This window comes from Lottia gigantea, assembly GCF_000327385.1.
Source record: "Lottia gigantea unplaced genomic scaffold LOTGIsca_1, whole genome shotgun sequence".
In the NCBI taxonomy this organism is placed as follows: Eukaryota; Metazoa; Mollusca; class Gastropoda; family Lottiidae; genus Lottia; species Lottia gigantea.
In genome coordinates this window covers 4,999,707-5,026,048 of record NW_008706746.1, presented here as the reverse complement: position 1 = coordinate 5,026,048, position 26,342 = coordinate 4,999,707, and the positions used below count along the sequence as shown (strand labels likewise).

The window sequence follows — 26,342 nt, the reverse complement described above, 5'->3', positions numbered from 1 at the left end:
GGGCGCCAGATTCAGATATCAAGAATACATTGATGCAGTTGGTAAATGAGATCAGAAGCCAGAAGGAGGACCTGTTATCATTACGCAGTGAGGTGCGGGGGAATTCCGTGTCAGAAAAAGTTGAAAACGGACACGGATATAACTTGGAAATATGAAGGTAATAAGATTCAATACAATTTTAATTCTGAATTGGATGAAAATTTGAGGCAGATTAGTTGGGCTATAGAAAACAAGAAATTTGATTATGTAGAAGAATTGATGAAGGTTTCACGGGAAAAATTGCATACTCGTAATAAGCATATACGCATAGCAGATTCTTCGGAAGGTGGTTGGGACACCGTCAAGCAGTATGAGGCATATCCATTGGCTAGTGATTCAGAGGATGAATCACGGATTCTTAAGGCAGAGGGCAGGGCTTTGGGGAAGAGGAAGAAAAAAAAGGGGAATACTGGTAAATCTAAAAAATCTAATGTATCTAATTTTTCTTTACCTGGTCAACAGTTCACCCAAGGTCAATTTGGATTTGGAAAAATGAATTCCTTTCGTGCCTACAATGGGCAAGGTACAGGAAGCAGTTTCGGTAATGGAGTCGTCGGAGGATGTTGTTTTGCATGCGGGCAAAGTGGACATTTCAGGAGAGAGTGCCCAAATATTTACCACGGTGCAGCTATCACACAAAGACAACTTATTTGACCATTATTGGAGGTTTATATCTTTCAGACGTTGTTTGATACCAAGCATAAAACTATTTATGTCTCCTATCCACGTGAAATACATAGCCGAAACCAAGAGAGAACAAAAGCAATCTAATATTTGATACCCAAGTGATTCCACCGGGTTCGTCCAATTTCTTCAACATTAGGAAAGCCTGCTTTAAGGCCATATTCACAAGCTTACAGAAATATTTGATGGAATAGCAGATATAACATAAACTCATATCATATCGGCCCCACTCACCCAAAATGCCTGCATTTGTAGAAGACTTGTGAACCCCTAAAACAAATTTACAATAATTTATATGAACTTTTTCTATATCGGGCCTATATTGGTAGCCCCAAGAAAATACAATATCTTCTTTTGGAGATCCCCTACTCTATCCGATACCAAGCTTAAGTCATCGGCATAAAGGAGTGCCAAAATATCCGAGACTCTTGAATTGTAAATATGCCTCGAACATTATCTGTTTCAAGCTACAAATTAATTATATAGAAACAGAAAATAATGGGGCTCAAAACACTTCCCTGTCCAACTCCCTGTCAAGATTCTGTTATACCGTTAGATAATTTGACACTGGACGATACCGAATGGTACATACCTTTGAGAGCTTTATACATATTTCTTTTAATACCCTTTTTCAGTAAGAGTGATAATAATTTCCCTATATTCAAAAAATCGTATACTTTGGAAAAATCAACGAAAAGTACATAAAACCTTCCCCCCTTTTTGCGCAAGGTCATACAATGTAAAAACCTGATCAATGGTCGAATAGAAAGACCTGTAATCAGCCTGAGCCTCGTGGTATCCATTATTCGAATCTGACAATTCTTTTTAGGTGCTCATTTAGAATTGTTGAGTAAAGTTTCCCAAGGCAATCCAAAAGAGATATCCCCCTGTAACTATTTGGGACTGCCTTGGACCCTTTCTTCAACAATGGTACAATGAGGGCCTTTGTCCACATCGTAGGGTACGAACCTGACTCAAATATCTCATTAAATAATAGACCCAGGGTGCTAGATAATATTTCCGGACATGATCGTAAAAGATCGATGCCCATCTCATCGGGCCCTGGAGACGTGCCTGGTTTCATTTGTTTTAAACATTTAAGAACTTCAGACTCAAGGATAGGACGCTTTATACTGTCGGGTTCTGAAGTATTCTCATCATGAGGTATATCATTATTTAATATGTCAGCAACTTCACCAACTTATTCCCACTATAACCGATAACTTTGGTTTGGCGTGTTTTAGTGTCTGCCAAAAAGTTTTTGTATTTTCAATATCAGCCAAGAGATTATTGTACAATGAGTTAGTATATTGTTTCTTTTTGTAATCACAAAGATTTTTACACGCCCACGTGGAAATGTGGACGTATATTGCCGTCGGTCGGTCCCCGTCCGTCCGTCCGTCCGTTCACATTTCTTATAGGCGCAATAGAGGCTACAGTTTTTATCCGATCTTGATGAAACTTGGTATTCATGTATATATTGATGAGATCTTGGTCAAGTTCGAAATTGGTATTAATCGGATGAACGGTTTCAGCGTTATTGCCTTTGACTTAGTAAAAACGAATCAAATTTCGATTGTAGGCACGATAGAAACTACAGTTTTTATCCAACCTAGATGAAACTAAGTATGCATGTATATATTGGTGAGATCTCACTCTATTTCGTAATTGGTAACAATCGGATGAAGGGTTTCGGAGTTATTGCCCTTGACTTTGTAAAAACTTGTCAAATTCGGCTTGTAGGCACGATAGAGACTACAGTTTTTATCCAATCTTGATGAAACTAGATATGCATGATGAGATCTCGGTCAAGTTAGAAATTGGTAATAATCGAATCAACAGTTTCCGAGTTATTGCCCTTGTGTGTACAGCGATGAGACATTGTTCATGTTTGAATTTCATGATAACTTGCCTTGACTTATGGATGATTATTTGAAAATTTATTATTAAGCCACTAAAGATTTTGTTATCATTCTGACAGCTGGTAGTGGGCGTATGTTACCTTGCCTGGCAAGCTATCTTTGAATTTGTTTCTTTCGTATTTGTAAGTTTTCAAAGATAGGTACGAATTATCACTTCTAAATTTGTTAAGACTGTCGTATTAAACAGATTTTTGTTCCGAGACATTCATGATCAAACCATGGGGGTTGAACTGATATTGGATATTGATATTTACATCATTTGTCGAGGGAGCTATTACACCTTTTTATAAAAGAAAGAAAATATTTTCGGTGCTTTGTGCAAGTTCTGCGCAAAAATTACTATGAAATTCTCCGAAATTTTTGGTTACTACATCTTGAAAAGGTCGTTAATATCTCCTTGTGCCTCTTTAATGATACATGTTGTTAACAGTACATCCACCCATGATAAACAAAGTGAATTCACGTGCATAAAATATAACGGTGCAAGCGTTGTCGTCTACCTTATCGTATCATCAAAACTCTTTGAAGTAATAGAAGACTTCACTGTCGAGCTTAGAACAGAATCCGACCATCTCCCATTGACATTTGGTATTGTTTACCATCCAGCCACTATTGCTGATTGTGCTGTAGACTACGAATTACAAGGCTATGCTAAATTAATTTGGCACAAGAAAAAGTCCAAGGCTAAAACTTGAACGCGTTTTTGAGAACAAGGGCAATAACTCAACCTAAATATATTTCAATTCTTCTGATTTTCGATAGGGTTCGATCCTTGAGTGATTACTAACACTCATACTAAGTTTCGTCAAAATCCATCAAGAATTGTGCCTTTACTTACCAGTGGCGTAATCACATCCGCACACCGCGTCGGAGGAAATGGTAGGGTCCGATCTGTTGGGATACACGTGTCTGTGATCTATATGGGATGGTGAAGCTTATGAGGTTGCGAGCTTCATAGTATGTTCATGTTATTGTTCAACTATTATATATATATATAGCTGATGGATATTTTTTATAAGCCCGGGAACACTATCGAATTAACAAACATTTTAAGTGCAATCCCTTGAAATTCAGGCCTCTTTTATATTTCCCGATACCATTAGAAAACGACACCCTCCAAAAGCTTTAATTCTGACACACCTTTCAAATTTCCCTTTCTGTGTAAATGCATTTTTAGTCATGAAATCAATTAGGGCCTACGTAAACCTGGCAAAAATGTAACCGATTACACAATGAATCTTTACTTCGCCAATGTTTCGGGTAAAAGAAAACTTTTGTTATCACGATCGAAGCCTACGTTTTTATGTATTCATCCACAATAATGACGTAAAACTAACCTGTTATAAACTCCAGTACGCTGCAACCTCACTCATCATAGCCAAAAATTAAATAATAAAAAGTTAAATAGTTAAAGAGCGCTATTATTCAACACTTATATTCCCTTGTATACAACTTATAAATATAGTGATCTATGTTTAATATAAATAAACATTTAGAGAGGAAACGATGTTATATCATGACCCAAATCTAACTCTAATATAGCCCCGTCACACCGGACTGCGACCATTTGCGATCTAACGGCGACTGAAAGGTAGTAGATCGCGGTCAAACGTGTGGAAAACTAGGGAAAGTGTCAATAAAAATTGCATACTGCGAGTTATGCGACGATATTGAGTTCATAGCGTGTTTGCAGCGTCTTTGTTACTTTGTTGTACTGCAGGGGGGACGCATTCCCGGTGTGACGGGGACAGGTTTTTCTAATATCCCTGGTAAACTTGACTCTCTACAGCAGTGCTTCTCAACAGAAGTCATTTCACCGAGTACGACCTGGAAAAACCACACGCGACTACTCGCGACTATGATCGCAGCTGTGTTTTCCCGTGGTAGCAGGCAAAATCCGTGCAACCTAACCCATTACTTGCGTAGATCGACACGACCAAGGCTCAACATTTGCCGATCTAGCTACGAGTTGTACCCTCGACACGATTTAGATAACGTTTTACGATCTGTATACTCAATTTTCGGTCTTTTTTCGAGACAGATTCTCACCTGAGCTACGCGCAAATTTGTCACCAGTTCGACCAATTGTGACCGTACAGAAAGGCCCGGCGATCAGTTTTTGACCTGCCTCCTGCTGCTGCCATTTTCTATTATGTATTTGGTTTCAGTGGCGTGGTGGCTGCAAATTGGCTGGGAGGGAAGAAATCGTTTTGGTGCCCCCTATACAACTGCGCCTTTTGTACAATTTGAACACAATTTAAACATATGTTAGTCAATAATGTAAGATTCGAAAAATAACTTCTAACTTATACTACTTATGGTATATCGCCAAGTCAGTGTTTGAATAAGAGCTTTGGACACTTTCGTCACACCGGAAAGGCGCCCTTTCTGAAAATTAGCTCAGAGCTCAGGAGCATCAGATACTGTACTGTAAGTACACCAAGCCAATAGATTGTAATAGAAAAAACGCGCATAGGGAACGTAATATGTTCGCATTTGTCGCAGGTTGATAGCGACTGATATAAAATTTTTAATTTTACGGGACTTTTTCTAGCGTTTTCTTCACGTTTGCCGGCGACCAGCAAATCTGCCGCTCATATGTCATCAGCGGCAATCCCTCTAACCGTTCTTGCACCATGGAGGGTAAATAAACCAAACAACATACACGATATTGGCGAAACATTAGAAGCAGCTATTGAAGTACATCAATCATAAGTGAGGAAGTATTTTATAATGTGGTATCAGGTGTCCAGCATACCTTGTCTGGTGCCACACCCGTCATAGCTGCTTAGGAAGTATTCGAGATTTGACTCGTTTCGGGGCAGAAAAGGTGCATTCAGCTGTCGAAGAGCTTCCTAGTAACTAGTTGTCTATGTGTTCAGTGTCTTCATCAATTCAATACTCGCAACTTCATCTGCATCGAGATGTTGGCCAGTTGACAAACTTTTGCTTTATCTTTGGAAATGCACCTCCAAAACTCAAGTTCTGCTGAACAGTGTAAAAAATCATTGTCATTGTTCGGACAAAAGGTATCAAGCCACAGATGTTATTTGAAAAACAACAATTCTGTAGTTTTCTGTAAATTTATGTAGCCTTCACCTGCATGTGTGTGGCTATTAAATTGCAAGTTTACAATAACATTCATGATGGTAATAAAAACAAGGTAATTAATAAAGTCTTTGAATGGCATTCAGCAATTGTGAGTACGATATATAGACACAGCTTTGTGGAAATACAATATTGGTATGATGCCTTTCCAATGAATGGTCTGTTAGGATCAGGCTGTTGGTTGGTGGGTTTTGCCATCAATACTGATCGAAAAGCTTGATGTGCAAAGGTTGGGCGTAGTTGTTGTGCTAGCAACCCCTCAGCTCTACTTCAGCATCTTAATGTTCAGCATTAAAGGATGAATTTCACCATGGAAGCAGAAGATTATTATTATTATTATCATTATTATTATTACACTCATTTTTATCGTGTACCTTTCACATACGTGTACACAGTACACAGTACAATACAGGCACTAATGCATATACTAAAACTGAATATCATAATATAAAACATACAAAATAAAAAAAAAAAAATAGAATAATGAAGAACATAAAAATCAAATGATAACTGGTTCTAAATGTGTTCTTGATAATAAGGATTAATGTATATATAGTTTGCTCATCACTTCTTATCATTATGCGCCTGAGTACGACGGGGGAAACAAGTCGAAACGTTGCATAAAACTTAAACCAGTGATCGTTTTTCCATAAAGCTGTGTCTATGTAAGGTAATTAATATTCCTTGATATACTTACTATCTTATAGCTTCCCAAATACGCTATATATTTAGCGACGCACAGAAAGTACAAATATAAAAAAAAAGGACTTTTGTGTATGTTAACCTTTTGAAGACAGGAAAGAAAAATTTATAAATTTGTATATTTTGAATATCTAAAATAGGAAAGGGGCGTTGCTATGTCAATTGCGGACTTTTGATGACAAGTGTTAAAAAAGAGCTTTTGGCGCCCCTCGAAGAATTAGGCGCCCCTTGATTTTTCGTTGCTGGTGGGCAAGTGACCAAAATATTTTACTTCAGACTTGCTTTCCCAAGATGATAGATCTCAAATTCAACTCTTCGTATTTCGATTGAAAGTTCGACGTCTGTTTTGTGTGCGTTGGAAGAAAGCGTATCGGTCGGTGGTGACGATAATCTTACTGTCCATGCTGTTTTTCACATTTTTCAGAGTTATAATTTATAACGTACACTGTGACAGGATTGATATTGAAATATGGTTCAAATTTTCACAATTTTTACTTCAAATGATCACCGGAAATGACGTCTGTTAATTCTCAAGCAGAAAATGGTGCACTTTTCTGTTTCAAACCCGAACAACGTAATTTCCTGAAGTGTATTTTGCAAATTATTGTTGCTATGTAAAATTGTATGCTTCAATTGGAAATGTGAATGATGGAACATCGGAATACGATATTGCTGACTCATTGAATAGGACACTCACAGTTTTCACAATCGAAGTCTAAAATGTCCCATTTCACTGTTAAGATGAACTGATAAGTCAAAGTTCATTAATAATAACTCCAGTATTCCATCTATCAATGTAATAAAAATAGGTTCTCACTGTTCAAAGGATGTGATTGGTTGAATATTTTATTGACACTACAACTCATGGTATCTTTCCTGTCGACGGATATGGCTTTTTACAAGGGCGAAAGTGATACTCAATTTCTCTTTCCGAATTAATCTGAGAAATGAGGGTTTAGCCGACATCTCAATTGTTTTGTATTGCGAATACATTTTTTTTTTCATTTTGTGTGTAGAATTTAGATCGTTGCGTTTTTTAGGTAAACGTGTGGTGCATTTTGATAACAATCCCAAATCCTCTATTGTGTCGTCCTCATAAATTTTTGGACTGGATTTTTATATAAGATTGGCGAATTAGTTTCAAAGAGATTCAAAAGAAGATTTGAAACCTTGTACATGTTTATCGGAGACACTTAATTGCAATTACCTTACGGAAAATTGTGTTATGCTTATGAAGGCGCTATCAGTGTAAATGTTTTGTTACATATAGGGACTATACGGAAACCAGAAAAAAATTAAGAATCTTTTTCTCATGTTAAATCTACGTTTTACTTGTCCTTTTATTTGAATCGCTTGATGTTTCATATCAACTATATACTTCGTCAGAGAAGCCGGATGTTTGCTTGACAATATTGCTTTCACCCTAGAATGTTTCTGACACAGATCCTTAGGTCCGCCTTATTATGGTTTCCATATGTTCTTTTAAGTCCATTGACCGCCTCGGTATACTGTCATATGTTTTTAATAAACTGCTATATTATTAGGTCTGTTGTTGAAAATGTATGTGATATGGTTGTTGGCATCTGTACAAGATCACCAGCTCACTACATTATAAACAATTCAATAGGACAAATCCCGTAAAATACAAACATGTCTACAGATACGAAATCCATCGTATTTTTTACCACTTTTTGTATCACTTAATGTAGACGAACAGTTTACATCATAACCCACACAAGATTTTCACGCTATCGGTTAACCAATCGATTTTACCGACGGCTTTAGCCATTATCGTACCCAACCCCAAATTCCACGAGAGGCACATTATCCCGGTAAGCAGTCATTAAGGTACACATTTTTTAAGCACAATACGATAAAACACGATACTTTAGGCACTCATAATTTAGCCACTGGTTTTTGTTCACTAAGTCAATACCCCACTAACCCAATCAGTATCGTATAAAACGATAGCTTGCTTCAAAGTCACTTTAAAACAAAAGCAAAACTGTTAGGCGGGTAGTATCTCAGCTGATGGAAACATCGGTTGTGATTGGTGGTTTAAGAAGATATTTCATTTTTTGACACATGGTGATCACTACTTAAAACTTTTTTTTAGCATAGCTTTTTGGAAAGTTAAGTTTAAGGGTCCTAAAGAGGATGTGTGTCCTTTACTGAATTTGAATCAACAATCAAGCTAGCTTTTATATCATGCATGGAAAATGTAGTGTTAGACTATTAGTACCATTTTGCATCATAAATTAAATGCGTAAGCTTATCTTTGGAAGTTCCTTAATTGAACAGTAAGCTGAATACATTCAAATATGTTCTGCATGTAATATACATAAAATTATATAGTTAATAACTGAATAGCACATTGATTATTTACATAGCAGTGAAAAATTCAGTTACCATTTTATTTGCAATTTTAGTTGCAAAAGTCAGTCACAATCTACTGAGGTCTGTCAAAATTTCATTGATACGCTAAGAAACCCAATATGTTTCGAATTTGATGTTAACCTTAAAATATTTTGAGCAGCGGTTCTCCAAAGGCCAAAGTGCAAATTTATTGGTATATAAAGCTGGGAAACTCTCATGTTATATTACATTGAAAACTTCCTTTATCTGAGGTCAAGGATTGTTGTCACTCTTAATTAGTAGATGTCACACTACCAAATAAGTTTCTAAGGTTCTAAGATGTCACGGAATTTATGGATTTTCCTGTTAATACTTCTGAGCATTATTGTGATAGCCAGTTCCAGACGTAGTAGAGGAAGATGGTACAGAGGCCGATCCGGCAGACGTTCACTTGCTGACCGACTACGAGATCGCGGGACGAAACCGTCTAATCATCGTCCAAGACAGCGCCATGGATGGGGTAGATGGGGTTCAGGTTGGGGGGCAGGACAAGATCACAGAACTAGAGTTGAAGAGGAATTAGATGATCTTTTTAGAAGGTATGCTATATTTTTTGTGCTCCTTTCAAGAAGAATAGAATGTGCAAATGAAACTTGTTAAAACTTTCTTCCTATTCCGAGTTTTGCTATAAAGAATGAAATTTTATTATTTCACAATATAACTCTTTTCAGAATAAAGGACAGGCGATATGGATTTAATTTTGAAGATAAATTTTGGTTAGACTTCGGTTGGAATTCCAGAAATGAGCCGAAACCTTGGTGGGAAGGGTGAGTAGGGCAACTGAATTAATTTTAGTGTTTGTTTCTAGATTCTTGTTGTTAACAATACAAGCTGCTTAGCTGCACCTCATTTCGTTGCCTCCAGCAATAAGTATACAAAGCATGTTTTTTAAGAGTACCTGTGTGTCATGTATCATATGTCTACAACTTCTGTGTGGAATATGGTTCACAAAAACGTGCGCTATGTTGATTCATATCCACCTTTCTGTTACAATTATTTTTAATTAATTATATATAAATATTTTCTATTTCAGACCCAATGTCTGTAAAGATGAGAAAGAGTCAATTGAAAACACAAGTATTTCAGACACTGGTCCAATTTCCAGACATTTCAGTTTTAAAAACCAAGTTTGTGACCAGTCCGAAACATCCTATAAATGTACAACCAAGTTAGTTTATGTTTCGAACAGAAAGTATATCTTTTTCAATGCGACAAATCGGTCACAAGTCTTTACAGACAATGTTTAACTTTTTGATTCCAGTTTGAAGCATTTGGCACAATGACATTGTATCACAATTGATATCAAGAAAAAGTAACCCATACTACATCATTATATCTTCAAGACAATTATTCTACCAATTTGTTCTTGACCAAAACATTTGACAATTAGCCACAATGAAGCTTTTTCAAGGTCCTCAGACTCAATCTTCTTTAATTTGTATTTTGAACATACACGGTTATTCCAGAAAATTTGATAATTGTTTGTAATTCATGTTTAATAGAACAGGAATATTTATGAAACAGAAAACAGTTACAGAAGTTTATGAATGTTGTCCTGGCTTTACTAGAAAAGATGAAATGTTTGGTTGTCCAACAGGTAGGCTATACTACAGGGATTATCAACCTGGGGGTAATTACCTCATCATTTAATCTATCATCATTTATCAATCATTGTTTAATGATGGTGATACGACAGTTGGAAATTGTATCATTTGGACATTTTCAACTCAAGATTCTATTTCGGCTAAAACTAATGATTTATTAAAAGATTTCCTGATTTCAAATTGTTTGCAATTGTAAAATTGCTCATTTACCTTTCATTTTAGAGTTCAAATTAGATGGTTTGGTCAAGACAGCTCGAAATCTCGGTTTAACCGAATTTTTGAGAGCAACAGAAAGTGTGTCTCTGACTGATGATCTTGAGAAAGGCAACTTCACTGTTTTCGCTCCAGTAAATAAAGCTTTTGAAGATGAAAAGAATATACTTCCCGAATTGGAAACAATTTTACCCAAGGTAAGTGATATGACAACAAAGAATTGCTGTCTAAACAGCAAAGCCTCTTCTGAGAGCAAAATGACGCTTGATGAAATATAATGTAAAGCGTCTTTTCCCTTTAGTGAAACATTGGTTCATTAATCTTATTTAGCCTACAAAACGTAATTTTATCCATAAATCTTGTATTATTTTTAATAATAAATAAATAAATATTATTATTAATAAGAATGATCTAGTGATATAGTAAAACAATATATAAATCAAATGCATGTATTCGTCTCTTTTGAAGCTATTGCTATATAACGTGAAGGCTATTTACAGATGAATACATTTCAGCCTAACATTTGTATTCCAGGACATGCCATCAGTGGTAATGGTTTCCAAGCCCTTAACAGATCTAGTCATAGCTGATATGAGCAATGTTCTTCTTGGGCATCTGGTTTATGATACCCTTAAAACAAGTGGTCTAAATGATGAACAACTGATTGAGACCGCCAGTCCTTTTGATTCCTTGCTAAGAGTCAATTTTTTCTCAAGACCCGAAAAGGTGAGAACTCACAAAAAATATAATTGTGATTGTAATTTTCGAAATCCAAATCTATGCTCACTTCTTAGCTGGGCTGACGAGGAACCATCGAAATGTACTATGATTTACGCAGAAAAAAGAATAACTCACAATGTACAAATCGAAGACCTCTGCTCTATTTACGTTACTTGACCCTAGTTGATGACTGTGTCTGTCGGTCGTGTCTATTGCGCTCAAGATCTTGGTTAAGAAATTTCATTTGGCTTTTTCTCAAATCTCCTACATGTACCAACGTCGATAACAGTTCCAGTGCAGTTCGATATCAAAACAAGAATAGGCCACGAGACAAACAATGCATATTTGTCATATAGTACATATTATTATTCATCGCATCCGTTCACGTAACCTCTTATACAACGAGGTAATGTACTAGAGCAACAATTCATATTTCCTGTGCACTCTCCAAGGACTGTTACATACGTTACACTATGATGTAGAACTCCGGAAATACCCTGATGGACTATGATCAGCTTATTAGTTATGCATGATCATCAGAGATTATTACACATCAATAGAAAAAGAAAGGCAAGTATACTATGTTATCTGTACATAACATTTACAGCTTCTTTCCTGATACAGGATACCCATTACATTGTTTTTGATGACACTTGAAACTTATACGAGATCCGTTGTGTACATGTTTACTGGCATACATAGACCATCGACAAAAACCTGCTATGTACATGCCTTTGAATTTCATAAAAATGAAAATAGTACAAAGTATATTTCTTGTTTGGACTGGACACTCATTGTCGACACTAGCCAATAGAAACTAGTCTTTCTGAAGCCAAGGGAAGCCTTCATAACATTTTATATATACTTTCTTTTATAGCTGATAACTGTCAACTGTGCTCGTATTCTATCAGCTGATAATCAAGCCACCAATGGGATCATCCATACAGTAGACAGGATTATTAAACCTGTAACGGATAGCATTGTCGATATCATCAGCCAAAATCCAAACCTAAGTTATCTGAAAACAGGTACAACCCTAATTTTAAGACCTTTTCCTTTATGTCATTGAAATAAAGTTCATGATATAGTAGCCTAGATTATCCATTTGCTAACTGGTTGAGTGCAATTACTGCTAACTGTAATAAATTTCAGGAGATTTAATAAAAGTCTAGATCTTGATATCATTATGAAATCGAAACCCTGGGACAAAAATTTGAGTTTGAAGAGTTGAATACATATTGGATCTGATTAATTTTCGTTCAATTTATACATATTGTTTATTAACAATTTTCCAGCATTGGCTCGAGCTGATTTAGTAAAGGCATTAAGAGGAACTGGACAGTATACATTGTTTGCTCCTACTGACGCAGCTTTTGAGAAGCTTGAACCAAGTATAAGAGACCGACTTATTAAAGGCGAAAAGTCATGTTTAGAAAGTAAGTTGTACTGCATACAGGAAGGGCTGATAGCAAGGGACCCCAATTTTGTGTGTTTGTCAGCCACATATTTGCGTTCATGTCGTTCTTCTCTACAGATTACAAGCGATTTCTGGTTATGACTCTTTTGGTGGTGTACTAGTAACTTATCCTACTCATGTTGTAGTTGCACACTATTGATCAGATCTAAAATATCTTCATGAGGCCTGCATATAAATCGTTCATTTAGCCAATTGAGAAAATTTTGGCTGTGGTAAAGATAACTTGGATATCAACTGCAAAGGATTGGAAAGCCCCAGATCTTAGGTGTGTCGCGAAAATGAAGTATGTGTATCCATCTTGTTTTCAACCTGTCAGTCTATGTAACTCATCTGAATCTATATACTTGCTAATAACTTTAATTGCTATACACAAACGTTTTATTAATTATATATTGTAGAGGTTTTGAAGAATCATTTACTGACCAGTGTTATATGTTCCACTGTCATCCAAGGCACTGTTACAACAACAAACTTGTTAAATAAATACCTGAATTTAACACGCACGGAGGACGATAAACTGTTTGTGGAAGGTTCTCAGATGGTTGGACGAGATATTATGGCCACCAATGGTGTTATTCACGTCATTGAGGATGTCTTAGTACCAGATCAAGGTAGATAATCCTATATAATGTGTTAATAACTATCAATATATTATTATACGGATACATTTCATAGTTTAATTATGACAACATTTCATTTAAATAGTACCGTCCACGGACATGAAGGTGAGATTTTATCTATAGCCTCTGGTAACAATATTAACGACATCTAGTCAACCTGGTCGACATATTAGGGAATCAGCATGTTTCAGACAACTGTAAGGTGTATGTTGTTTTATTACAGCTCTGGGATTAATAGATGTAGCGGAAAAAAACAATCTAACTAAATTTGTGGAATTGTTGAAGGAAACCGGAATGTTCAAAGGCATCACTAAGATGGAAAATTTGACTTTATTTATTCCAAGTAACAATGCTTTTGAGGTACTAAACTTTGTTGCAAAAAATACAAAAAAATATCTATATACTTTTATTTTACTAAAATCAAGTACTTTCTGATTCTTGAACTGGATTTTTGAACAGAAGCTTGTTGGGAGAAAAACGCCATATTTCATTTAAGAACGAATACTATGTACCTGCGTCATTACTAGTTATATGACACAAAGATCATAAACCCTTTACAAACCCTTTATGGAATACTCACATTAGTTTGATATAATGTTCCAACAATTTCTTTTTCAAAACAGAAATTAGAAGAGAAGGTGTCTTTAGAAGAACTGAAGAAAGATAAAAAGAAAGTAGAGGACATCGTAATGTATCACGTGGTACCAGAAGTAGTAACCTGTAGCAGATTACACAATAATTATAAATTGTCCACAGAGAATGAAAGAAACATAAGAATGAACAGATATTCAACAGTGTGTATATATATAGTTATAGTTTCTTATCACTTTGGCATTGCGCTGTCACATGTTCAGCTAAGATCTGCCAATGTCATTCTTTTATAGAAATTCTTTTTGATGTCTCTATATCTTTTCTTTCCTATTTCAGTTTCCCTTCCGCCATCATTCTATCCAAACAGCCCAATGTGCACCGATAATAAAAGAAAATGTTCCTGCTTGTAATGGTGTAATTAATATTGTAAATGAGGTAAGGCTCAGATTATATTTCTTACAAAACCGTGTACCGTAAAATAAAACATATACGAGTAAAATTATTGCTCAATGATTGCAAGATAAATTAATATACGTTTTGTCCAAATAACAACTAAATAAATTGACGGAGATAAACCATTGATAATATAGTACCTACTGCAACTTTTGTATAATACTTTTAGTGCCGGTACTAGCCCTGTCCTCTCGTATATCGAGTTGAACAAAGTTTGAGCCATAATTTTAAAACTCTTCTTCTAGGTATTGTTACCACCAGTTGGTAATGTTGTTGACAATTTGGCATCTAAAAAAAAATTCTCAACTCTTGTACGTTTGATGAAGAAATCTGGACTAGCTGATATGCTTCAAGAAGAAGGACCATTTACCATGTTTGCTCCAACCAACGAGGTAAAACCCGTATTACAAAATGCTCTTGTCTTGTTTGGAATTCTCCATTTAAAACTTCAAAATAAATAATGTTAGCCTGTTGCATAATATTGATGAGAAGGGTTCTGAATCGTTTTCTGTGAAAACTGACAACCCTACATGGTACTGAAAAGTGGTAAATTCACATGTAATCGAGTCACAAAATCCACGTTGACAACCATAGGCTAATATTGAAGTACAATGAATATGCAATATTTTAACAATTTCTTATAAAAGGTAAATATTATTTTAGGCTTTTGATGACTTATATGAAGAAGACCTGGAAAAAATTGAAGACAACCCAGAAGTACTTAAAAAAGTTTTACAAAACCATATCGTTCAAGGTAATAGTTCGTCTTATCTGCAGGTTTACCCTATTTTTTGATACCGACCAAAAAAAAGGAGAGAATATATGTCAGGTAAATTTATTGAATAGTGGAACAAGAGCTACCGAAAGATCTTTGGCCATGACCAGTCTGCAATGTAGTTTTCAACAAGTGAAATAAGATGTTATCGTTAATCCAGATGGAGCATGGTGAATCCTTGACCACATGATCAAGATGTTAATATTATTGATTGTCAAAATTAAACAACGCCTATAACTGACTCTAGATAGCCTAGTAGAAATTAGGAAAGAATAAACAACCAATTTTTACAAGGTTCACTAAGGATCCTTGACTGAACCGCTAGGCATTGATATTTTCGGGATATCCGTACCCATTTACAGCTGGGTCAATTGGAAGAATGAGGAATGGTGACTTATTCAAGGTCAACAGAATTTCACACGCCAACCGAGATTAAAGCCCATGACCAAACCGTGTCTACAACTGATACATAATTTATATTGTAGAATTTGTATGTTGTGCCAGTATCAGTATGGTAAGAAGTTGGTTTGATGTAGCCAGTGTAAGAACCCTGTCTGGTGTTAGATTCCCCGTCAAAGAACGTCATGGTACCATTCAATTTAATCACGCAGTAGTCACAGAATGTGATAACACGGCTACAAATGGTGTCGTTCACGCTATTGACAAAGTCACTTTGAGCCCAGAGAGGCCATTTTGGAAAAGAGATTTTTATCATTGGTAATTTCCATTTTGTCAAATTCGATACGCATAATTCGAATTACTCTTTACTTTGATAAATACTACTGCGAATAAATCAGCTCGTCAATTCGCTTAAATGTTGTTTTAATGTTATATATATATAGATATAAACTTTATATCTGCTATGTGTTTGATCTTTTCCACATTGTCTTGTTGGTCTCAATGAAACTTGTGTGATTATTATCATTAGATATTTATCTACAGGGTACATTACATATATTCAGATTTACACCCACCAGAATTGATATCATTAATAAAATGAACATTGGATATGGTTTCCAGATCTATGGTATTAACTTCTTTCTTCCCACTCTTGGACCATTTCAATACAGAATGATTATGACCTTCGTCTTCAGTTAATGATATCAATACTTCGTCACGGCGTCCATCTATACCCCTACTTTTATGAAGAAATCTACAAAAAGAACTTTTAAAAAACATACCTAAGGCAATTAAAAAATGTAAATATGACATCGTTAGGATTTCTATTTTCCCCGTCTATTCATCTTTATTACAAATTGAATAAAACTAGAGAATCTTATATAAGAATTAGATACTTTGTCTGAGTATTATGATAAAAACTTACCAAAAAGATCGATAAATTCCTTATTTTGAAGAATATGATTCCTTAGTTGATTGACACCGATGTCCGGCCTGCCACTGATGAGTCTCAGGACCTTTGCCAAGTTTTCTAATATAGCATTGGCATCAGTTTGAGAGTATGTGTCAGTGGATGCTTGCAGCTGAAGATACAAAATAGTTCTGTGTTTGTCAAAGAGACATTCTAATGAAGTTTCATGAAACATTCCAACATCTCTAATTTTTCCCTCTGATATAACCTTGTCGGTTTTTCCTTCTGGAATCCTTTGAACCACCTTATGTCGCATGACATTCTTGCGGTCAGATTTTTTAAGAATATCACAAATGACTGTAAAAGGAAATGCACATTGATATACATTCTTGTATTAGAACTTCATTTTCCACCAAAAACCTTTCCACGGTCTGGTCGTTCTTGATTGGTATCTTAGCAGTTAATGGTACAAGGTTTGTCATAGACTCCACCAAATTGTCAGCTCCTGTAATTTTCTTCCTGAGGTCTGTTTCAGTCAGAATGGTGACATATTTTGATTTGGAGTGAAAAGATAACATAAGTTGATAAACTGAGATAATGGGACCTATCAACGAGATGTTCTTCTGAGCTGCCATATTTATTATCTTTCCGCTGGTGAATTTTGTAAATGAGAGATATGAATAATGAAATAGTTCACCGGACTTTTTAAGTATAGGTTTGATAGTGATATCAGCGAAGGATGCTTTAGTTATTCCTTTCTTTAGCTTTTTACTCCAAAATTCAGAAAGTGGTGCGAAATTGGACGTTAAGTAACGATCCAAATCGTAAAATGGTTGTCTAGAATGAAGGCAATTAAATTCGGGAACTTCTTTCTTCAAACCAAGTCTTTTAAGGATGGAAATAAAGTTCCTTACAAAAATTTCAACAGCTTTGTAATCGAAACCAATTCTATGAAAAATAAAGCGAACAACCAAGTATGGTTCGACAGAAAATGCAAGTTTGACAGGAGCTCGTGTTTTCAAATCAAATGTGCTAATTGGTGAAGAGTGAAACATAGTTGTATCTTTCAGGTTCAGAATGACATGACAATACAAAGCTTCTTTGATATCCAAAATTTTCCTTCCAACCAATGTATCATTTGTATCTTTTTCTTTAAATGTCTCGATGTGACCAATTGGATGAAGGGAGAGAATCAACTTCAATAATTCCACGACTTCTTCTGGAAGTAGTACCAGATCATGGAAGTGCACTTCTTTTGATATCATCAGTGCTTTACTGTCTGGATTTTTAAGATATAAATTATAATAGAAAAATTTCATTGGTGAAAGTCTTCTTTCATGATATCAGAACAAATTGTTCGTTCAAAAAGTAAATCTACCCCAAAAAACTTTTTACTCGCTCTTGTATAAAAAAATGATCATGAATCCAATGTTGATGACTTTACACCTAAATAGGTGGAACTTAGTTGCCATCTAATAATAATTATTCCCACCAGTGCATGGATAAGCTGTTTAACTCTTTTAGGCGCTGCTTTATACCACATTTGAATTATACACACCATGGTGGGTGAATGTAAAACGCTACACCGGCTGGTGCAAAGTCTGATTACACTCCAGGTCGTGTAATATATACATTATTTCAGGCCAAGTCCAGTGCTTTTATAGGAAAGTATCACTAAGTACACCAATACTATCCAATTTGCGTTGTAAGGTGGCTGATTATTTCATAAAGGGACACAATTCTGTTTAACCAATTCCGTCCATGGCCATCGCTGGATCAAAGTGGATTCATTGAAGTACATATCCATTATTTGAACTGTAGCAATGAGTGTTAAGACTCTGGGCGAGGCAATCAATCGCCACAATCAAATAAATGGAGCACTGACTTGAAGCTACAAGATTATCTCCATTGCTTTCTTGAAGGATAATGAAAAGTATTTGCACTCCAACTTTTATTAGATATTTACATCATTGAGTCTTTTTCAAATTAGCAACATGCATTTTCAAATAATACAAATAAAATTATGTACTTTATTGACCCTTGTAACGTTGTTGTCGTGTAAGTTAGGTTGGTGAGCCAGAGAAGACTAGTGAGTTTTAACAACGCTATTTATTAGAGAGAGACATATTAAGAACTTTCTTTACAGTGCGCATGCGAGGTGCATTAAAGGGAGATAACAAGTAAATACAGTTAAACAGATATCGTTACAACCTTCATATCGGCAAGGTCATGAACCTGTTGTTCGTTTAAACATCCTATACTATTTTTTACTAAAATAATTATCTTACCCCGAAAAAATAATTTCTTTACAAATATTGTCACCACAAACGCCAATCTATGAATTAATTTCCCTCAGTATGTTTTAAGGAAGTTGAAACGTTGTTTTAATAGTGTAGATAATTTAATGCAATAGTTATATATTAGGTTGGGCTGGTTATGTATAAGAATTCTACAGTGATAGACCTCTACATACATGTTTGTTGGGTAGGGGTTTAGGGATATAACGTTAGTGTTTTTATGCCGATCTGAAAATCAAATGTATAATTATATCTTTTTAGATGTCATAGGTGAGATCGGTCTGGAATTTAAAACCGGAACACTTTGAATTACGACGGAATTGTTATGAAATACGAATCAAACTATGATATAGGCTATATTTTTTAATTTGTAATGCTTAATATACGTTTTCTTTCAAGGGAAGGAATGCATTTTACTTCACCATTGAGGCTACTTAGAAGACGGCGACCCATAATAAGTCTTTGGTGTAATTCGAAGCATTGCACGTAGATACAATGAGTATATCTCAATATAAGAGAATGCCCTTTGACTAACATCAAAAATCTGTCTGATAATATCTGCTTCCCCATTTCTGCTCCATGCTTTCAAACGTTTCTTCTTCCTTTCTAATTTCATTTCCCTCTTTATTGTTCTTCCCCTCCACTGTATCTTAAACCCCTCCTTGTCCCTTTCTACTGTCCTGTCTGTTCTTCTAACTTCAGTGTTCAAATTAAGTGAAAACATAGTTTGCAGCTCAAAGAACCCTTTTTGCGATTCAATCTATGATTAGCTATCTGTGATCGTCTATACAAATACTACCTAGTAATATATTTCATGAAAATTTTTACCAAATCTAGTGAACTACGCCACGGACGGCAGTTACTATAAACTGTAAGGTACTATGTACCACTAAGCATAGAAATAGCTAGATCTATTTATCTTATCTTACAATATTAGTATTTTTTGTTATTATTATATTATTCAACCGGAACATTTTGAATTGCTACCGATATTTTATAAAATGCGAATCAAAATCTTAATTGATTAGACAAAACCGAAATTTGTTGTGACTAATTGATCATAAAATTTTTCGATCTAAATTAATGTGATAAAAAATGATGGTTAATTTGGTATACAGTTTGGTATTTTTGTGTATTTTGGAAAGAGCTTCTCACTTCATGGTTAGGAAGAAATTGGTTTTCAATGATCACTGTAAATTCTTTACATTTTCATTAATAGAAGTCTTTTACGATAGTATAGATTATGGTGTTCATTTATATCATACAAATAATGCAGAGGGGTGTAATTTAATATACAAGTTTGTGAAATCGTGAGCTTGAATGGGGATTATATACGGTACCTGTCATTGAAATTTTATATTTTTAGGTGAGTGGAGACAGTAAAAGTATTAAATAAGACTTGAGTTCGAAATGTACATCGTGAAAGTGCAGGAACAAACTGATGACAATTTCAGAACATTCAGACAGCAGAACGTGTGACGAAACAATAATATTTTACCTTAGAGCGATGTTTTGATACCATTATTGAAGAGTCAGCGGAATAAGAGAGGAATAAAATATACACAGAAGCTTGCACGAAGAAATTTAATTTTCCGTGACTTCAGTAGATGTATTGCATTTGAATAAACAGACTTTTCAAAACCTCTGTAGGAGAGGAAGAATTCAAGAAACAATTCATTTTGATTTACGAATGATGACTTCAAAATTCCTTAAAAAACTATTTGGTAACAATTCGTACGTGTAACCATGATCTGGAAAACTTTAATACAATATTTAATAAGCCGGGGAAAAGTCGATTCAGCTGTTATTTTTCAAGAAGATGGAAATATCTTGGCTAAATCACCAAATTGGAACATACCCATCTGTGATGTATGGATAATTCTGAACATTCTAAACACGCACTTTCCGTCTTTAACGAAAATTACAATCAGTGACGATATGTTTCTTTGTACGTGTTTTATTCACAATGGTAAACCAACTCTCGTAGGAAAGTCTGACGATCGTATTCTAGTGGCTCACAAGAGTCGATGTTGTCTTGTTATTGGAATTAAAGACAATCTTTCTCCCGGTTCCTGTATTTATGAAGTAACTCAATTTGCTAAGCAGATCCGCACCAAAGGTTATTGATCTAAATGATTATATGTACGTTTAATTATCTTTTTATTTCTCCATTTCGCAATTAATTATTGTTAGCTTTCTCTAAATAATATATAAAAAAAATTCGTTGTAGATTGGTGGTGATCGACAAACTGCAGTAAGGATGGATGCTCAAAGTATATCGATATTTGAACAATTATTCACAGCCTGAAACTCGTGACTTCATTGTATGATTTCTAAACAATACAATGCCACATGAAATCTTTCAACCACTTTATCTAAGGAAGAGTTATAGCCTTGACTAAACGAAGGGCAGGTAAAGGGACGTATTATAGGTATTCTGAGAATACAAAAACTCTGTAGCCCCGATATCATATCAAGGTTTAAACCCATTACCCATAATATGTTTTACGTTAACATACCTATACATGTACCAGTATTCATAATTGACGTATGCATTTATTATACTCAATTATAATCTACTATAATGTACGTTACGGTCCAAGAAACCTCTTCATCTCTATCTCATATTTTCTATGTATTCTATTTCTATATCTAAAGAAAACAACACCCTAAAAACTTGCTGGGCTAGGTTCGGGCGTTACGTATAGCAATGCTGTGTAAAACATATTATACATTACGAGTGATTTGTGTTTAATAATATTCAGGCATGAGCCAAGGAATGCTCTTTTGAGCACCCTTCTTATCGCAGTGAGTTGAAGTAAACGTTTTACATTTTATGACTACGACGATTGTGGATTTATTAACGATGTGAAGTATAGACTGTTAGGACACACTAGATAATGTTTTTCAGATTTGAGAAATACATAAGATACTATAAAACCTAGGTTTTGTCGACACATACTTACGAAAGTGATTTTATGGTAATATATAAACTGTTCTAATAAGGTTAAACATAGGACAAATCAGAGAAGAGACTCAATTCAAAATGAAGATAACTTAGACAACAAAGAAAGAAGACTTTCACCCATGAAATTTTTCTATTATAATTTATATCTTAAAAATCCAGACAGTAAAGCACTGATGATATCAAAAGAAGTGCACTTCCATGATCTGGTACTACTTCCGGAAGAAGTCGTGGAATTATTGAAGTTGATTCTCTCCCTTCATCCAATTGGTCACACCGGCTTCGAGACCTTTAAAGAAAAAGATACAAATGATACATTGGTTGGAAGGAAAGTTTTGGATATCAAAGAAGCTTTGGATTGTCATGTCATTCTGAACCTGAAAGATACAACTATGTTTCACTTCACCAATTAGAACATTTGATTTGAAAACACGAGCTCCTGTCAAATTTGCATTTTCTGTCGAACCATACTTGGTTGTTCGTTTTATTTTTCATAGAATTGGTTTCGATTACAAAGCTGTTGAAATTTTTGTAAGGAACTTTATTTCCATCCTTAAAAGACTTGGTTTGAAGAAAGAAGTTCCCGAATTTAATTGCCTTCATTCTAGACAACCATTTTACGATTTGGATCGTTACTTAACGTCCAATTTCGCACCACTTTCTGAATTTTGGAGTAAAAAGCGAAAGAAAGGAATAACTAAAGCATCCTTCGCTGATATCACTATCAAACCTATACTTAAAAAGTCCGGTGAACTATTTCATTATTCATATCTCTCATTTACAAAATTCACCAGCGGAAAGATAATAAATATGGCAGCTCAGAAGAACATCTCGTTGATAGGTCCCATTATCTCAGTTTATCAACTTATGTTATCTTTTCACTCCAAATCAAAATATGTCACCATTCTGACTGAAACAGACCTCAGAAAGAAAATTACAGGAGCTGACAATTTGGTGGAGTCTATGACAAACCTTGTACCATTAACTGCTAAGATACCAATCAAGAACGACCAGACCGTGGAAAGGTTTTTGGTGGAAAATAAAGTTCTAATACAAGAATGTATATCAATGTCTGCATTTCCTTTTACAGCCATTTGTGATATTCTTAATAAATCTGACCGCAAGAATGTCATGCGACATAAGGTGGTTCAAAGGATTCCAGAAGGAAAAACCGACAAGGTTATATCAGAGGGAAAAATTAGAGATATTGGAATGTTTCATGAAACTTCATTAGAATGTCTCTTTGACGAACACAGAACTATTTTGTATCTTCAGCTGCAAGCATCCACTGACACATACTCTCAAACTGATGCCAATGCTATATTAGAAAACTTGGCAAAGGTCCTGAGACTCATCAGTGGCAGGCCGGACATCGGTATCAATCAACTAAGGAACCATATTCTTCAAAATAAGGAATTTATTGATCTTTTTGGTAAGTTATTGTCATACTTGGACGATGGGTGGTCTAATTTTCAGACAATGTATATAATTCTTATATAAGATTCTCTAGTTATATTCAATTTGTAATAAAGATGAATAGACGGGGAAAATAGAAATCCAAACGATGTCATATTTACACTTTTTAATTGTCTTTGTATGTTTTTACAAGTTCTTTTTGTAGATTTCTTCATAAAAGTAGGGGTATAGATGGACGCCGTGACGAAGTATTGATATTATTAACTGAAGTCGAGGGTCATAAACATTCTGTATTGAAATGGTCCAAGAGTGGTAAGAAAGAAGTTAATACCATAGATCTGAAAACCATATCCAATGTTCATTTAATTAATGATATGAATTCTGGTAAATCTGACTAAATGTACTTTGCCCTGTAGATAAATATCTAATGTCAATAATCACACAAGTTTCATTGAGACCAACAAGAGGAAATGGTCAAACATATAGCAAATATATTGTTTTCGAATGAGAGAAAGGCAGCAATATCAATGTGATAATTTGGTTCGCTTCTCTTGTACTCTTAATGTTCACTTTCATATTTGAATAGAGATTTATCTTACTGTATATAGATATCACTGAATGTCCCTAACATTTGATGGAATTCATTCGATGATTGATTTTAAGACAATTAGCACGACAAACTCGACAACTTAAAAGTTCCAAAATAAAGAACTAGACAATATTTATTATTGAACAATTCCCAATAGAAGTTTTGTCAATCTGTGTAATTGACAACCGCCTTTATTGTCTGGTCGCTTTGTCAGAAACATTTTTTTTCTAATTGGAGATCTTATTTGTGTTTGGTTAATTTGATGTTAAGAACACGACTTCTGGTTCAATTGAATCGTCAAATCCGACCAAAAACAATATGAGGGAATGGTCACTAAAGAATGACGGGGTTTATTTTACTTTGAAGATCGTGATTCAATGCAGACACTTTTTATGAGAAATTATACCCAATTTGCTAGGAGATAATGACAAATTGTACATTATGACATCAACAACAAGCAACACAACAGTTCTACCAGAAGGACCACCTCAAATAGATAAAACCACTTCATTTGTTCAAGTATTAAATTCTTAAGATATTCTTGAAATATTTATCTTGATTATTGAGCACACATTCAAGTATTCCTGGTTTATTTCGGTATATAGTTCTATAGATACATATACACTCGAAAGATGGAAGGGCTATGGGCAAAATGAATGGAAGTTTCTTAAGCATAAAAAAAGAAAGTAGTGCACATTTAGAGAATTGTGCCGAGTAGAATTTCTCAGTTCGTGAGTACTAATTAACGAGGTTAACTAAAAATAGAGCGATAACAACAAATTGATACAAAACAAATTTAGAATATTTAGATAACATTTAAGTTAAGGAGGTCGTACGTACATGTACGTTATAGTATAGGTGTATTACATTGTAACGTTCTATTTAATGTTTCTCAAATTTTTTCAACAAAGCAAATTAGAAAAATTTAGTATATTCAGATAACACTTAAGTCCTAAGGAGGTCCTACGTACATGTACGTTAGTACAGATGTTCACAAATTGACGCCCTTACCACATTATAACGTTCTATCAAGTGTTTTTCATTTTTTACATAGTTTACAAAAAAACAGTAAGAGTCACCGTTGAAGCGAGCACAGGTCGACTTTCTATTCAACTCATCCGATTCGTCGTAAGATGGCCACATTTCTCGGGTTGACAAGGTTCAGTTTTTGTTAGAAAGTAAAATTTGATCACCTGACGACAACTGCTCAACAATTGATCAGAATCTCCGAGTGTAATCAGTTTCTTGCAGTCCAATTGCTTTTGTAATTGTGCCTGTCGTAATATCGAGACCCCCTTTTTAAAATTAGCTTTACACAATTTTATGAGATTATCATCTTTATTCTTTTTTCCATATTCATCAGATGCTAAAGAGTTATGGATGAAAACGAAAGATGGTGTTGAATATAAATTTATATTCATGAATGATGATCATATTGACGACTGGATAGAACGATTAGAACTAATATTAAACTTTCAAATATCGTACGTATAACAAGTCTAACAAATTGTGTCTTGCAATTCAAATTTTGTTACTTTTATGAGAGTTTTGATAAATTCTGAGATGTATATGTTACAGTCAATCTGTGAAATCAGCCATTTCACGAAATGCCCGAAAATTTTAGCCTTTAGCCTGTAGCTTACTAATTAGAAGTACTACTAAATAAAATGTTAGTTTACCTGGCTTTGATAAATTTTCATTATTATATATTTGGACTGCATATAATATAATATGAAGTCGCACGTAATTGTAAGCATTAACTTTATGTCACTGCTTACCGTTAAAAAGCAACAAGTTTATATTATGTCAACACGAGAATGAAAGTCGTATATTACCATTGCCCCGGTCGTGAATAAAGCAGGTTAATCATATATAATTTAACATGAGAATTGATGAGACCTAAGACAGTTTCAAAGGCTGGCGATGCTTCTATGAGAAGGTTCTGAAATATATTTGTCCTTGTTTAGTATTTGGCAAAAAGCATTTTCTTTAGATATTGGGCAAATTCAAATTTGACCCATGTATTTCATTTGTCGTTTGCTAACTGTTTCGGTATGGGCATATACAACCTTACATTTCTGAGAGATAGGGAAGCATGAAACAATAATATAAACTCCATTTCATTATAAGCTCCAGCTGTGAGTGGCACATTGCCAGTTTTTCTGTGATCAGAATGGTGGAATAAAAGAATGAATTAATATTAATTACTTTCGTGAACCAAGTCGAAGAAATCATTAGATTGTATTAGCTGTCACGTAATTCTTATCTGACAAGGTTCAAAATTTAATAATTATCTACTTTGTAATGTTTAAATGTCAAGATATCTTCGTGTTATTTCGGAAAAATTAATTATACCTAATAAAAGCTTTAAATTAAATATTTGTTTTTTTTTTTCTTGCGGAATTATTTAAGGGATTGGTGTGCCATTGTCTTTACCAATCAT

The 26,342-nt window shown here is 34.7% G+C and overlaps 4 protein-coding genes across 4 annotated transcripts; 2 read left to right on the top strand and 2 right to left on the bottom strand.

Annotated features, from left to right (window-relative positions):
* Positions 1–1,525: 1,525 nt before the first annotated feature.
* Positions 1,526–1,807, bottom strand: LOTGIDRAFT_102725 (hypothetical protein; the record flags this gene model as incomplete). The annotated part of the gene is made up of 1 exon (XM_009045684.1): positions 1,526–1,807. One exon carries the CDS (start codon positions 1,805–1,807, stop codon positions 1,526–1,528), a length of 282 nt encoding a protein of 93 aa, XP_009043932.1.
* Positions 1,808–9,066: 7,259 nt separating this feature from the next.
* LOTGIDRAFT_208417 (hypothetical protein) lies at positions 9,067–16,327 on the top strand. Its single transcript, XM_009045683.1, has 15 exons — positions 9,067–9,409; positions 9,542–9,637; positions 9,904–10,038; positions 10,373–10,467; positions 10,697–10,884; positions 11,222–11,413; positions 12,285–12,435; positions 12,703–12,843; positions 13,283–13,495; positions 13,728–13,864; positions 14,128–14,298; positions 14,432–14,530; positions 14,794–14,940; positions 15,212–15,302; positions 15,809–16,327. Exons 1-15 carry the CDS (start codon positions 9,150–9,152, stop codon positions 16,042–16,044), a joined length of 2,352 nt encoding a protein of 783 aa, XP_009043931.1. The 5' UTR covers positions 9,067–9,149; the 3' UTR covers positions 16,045–16,327.
* A 652-nt stretch (positions 16,328–16,979) lies between these two features.
* On the bottom strand, positions 16,980–17,951 carry LOTGIDRAFT_152236 (hypothetical protein; the record flags this gene model as incomplete). The annotated part of the gene is made up of 1 exon (XM_009045682.1): positions 16,980–17,951. One exon carries the CDS (start codon positions 17,949–17,951, stop codon positions 16,980–16,982), a length of 972 nt encoding a protein of 323 aa, XP_009043930.1.
* A 4,753-nt stretch (positions 17,952–22,704) lies between these two features.
* On the top strand, positions 22,705–25,393 carry LOTGIDRAFT_152235 (hypothetical protein; the record flags this gene model as incomplete). The annotated part of the gene is made up of 2 exons (XM_009045681.1): positions 22,705–23,326; positions 25,263–25,393. The coding sequence occupies 2 exons, from the start codon at positions 22,705–22,707 to the stop codon at positions 25,391–25,393; spliced, it is 753 nt and encodes a 250-aa protein (XP_009043929.1).
* Between the last annotated feature and the right edge of the window lie 949 nt (positions 25,394–26,342).

Coding starts and splice junctions, on each gene's coding strand:
- LOTGIDRAFT_208417 (XM_009045683.1), top strand. CDS start 9,150: ATGTCACGGAATTTATGGATTTTCCTGTTAATACTTCTGAGCATTATT. Junction 10,468..10,696: donor AATGTTTGGTTGTCCAACAG/GTAGGCTATACT, acceptor CTTTCATTTTAG/AGTTCAAATTAGATGGTTTG. Junction 15,303..15,808: donor ACAAAACCATATCGTTCAAG/GTAATAGTTCGT, acceptor TTTATATTGTAG/AATTTGTATGTTGTGCCAGT.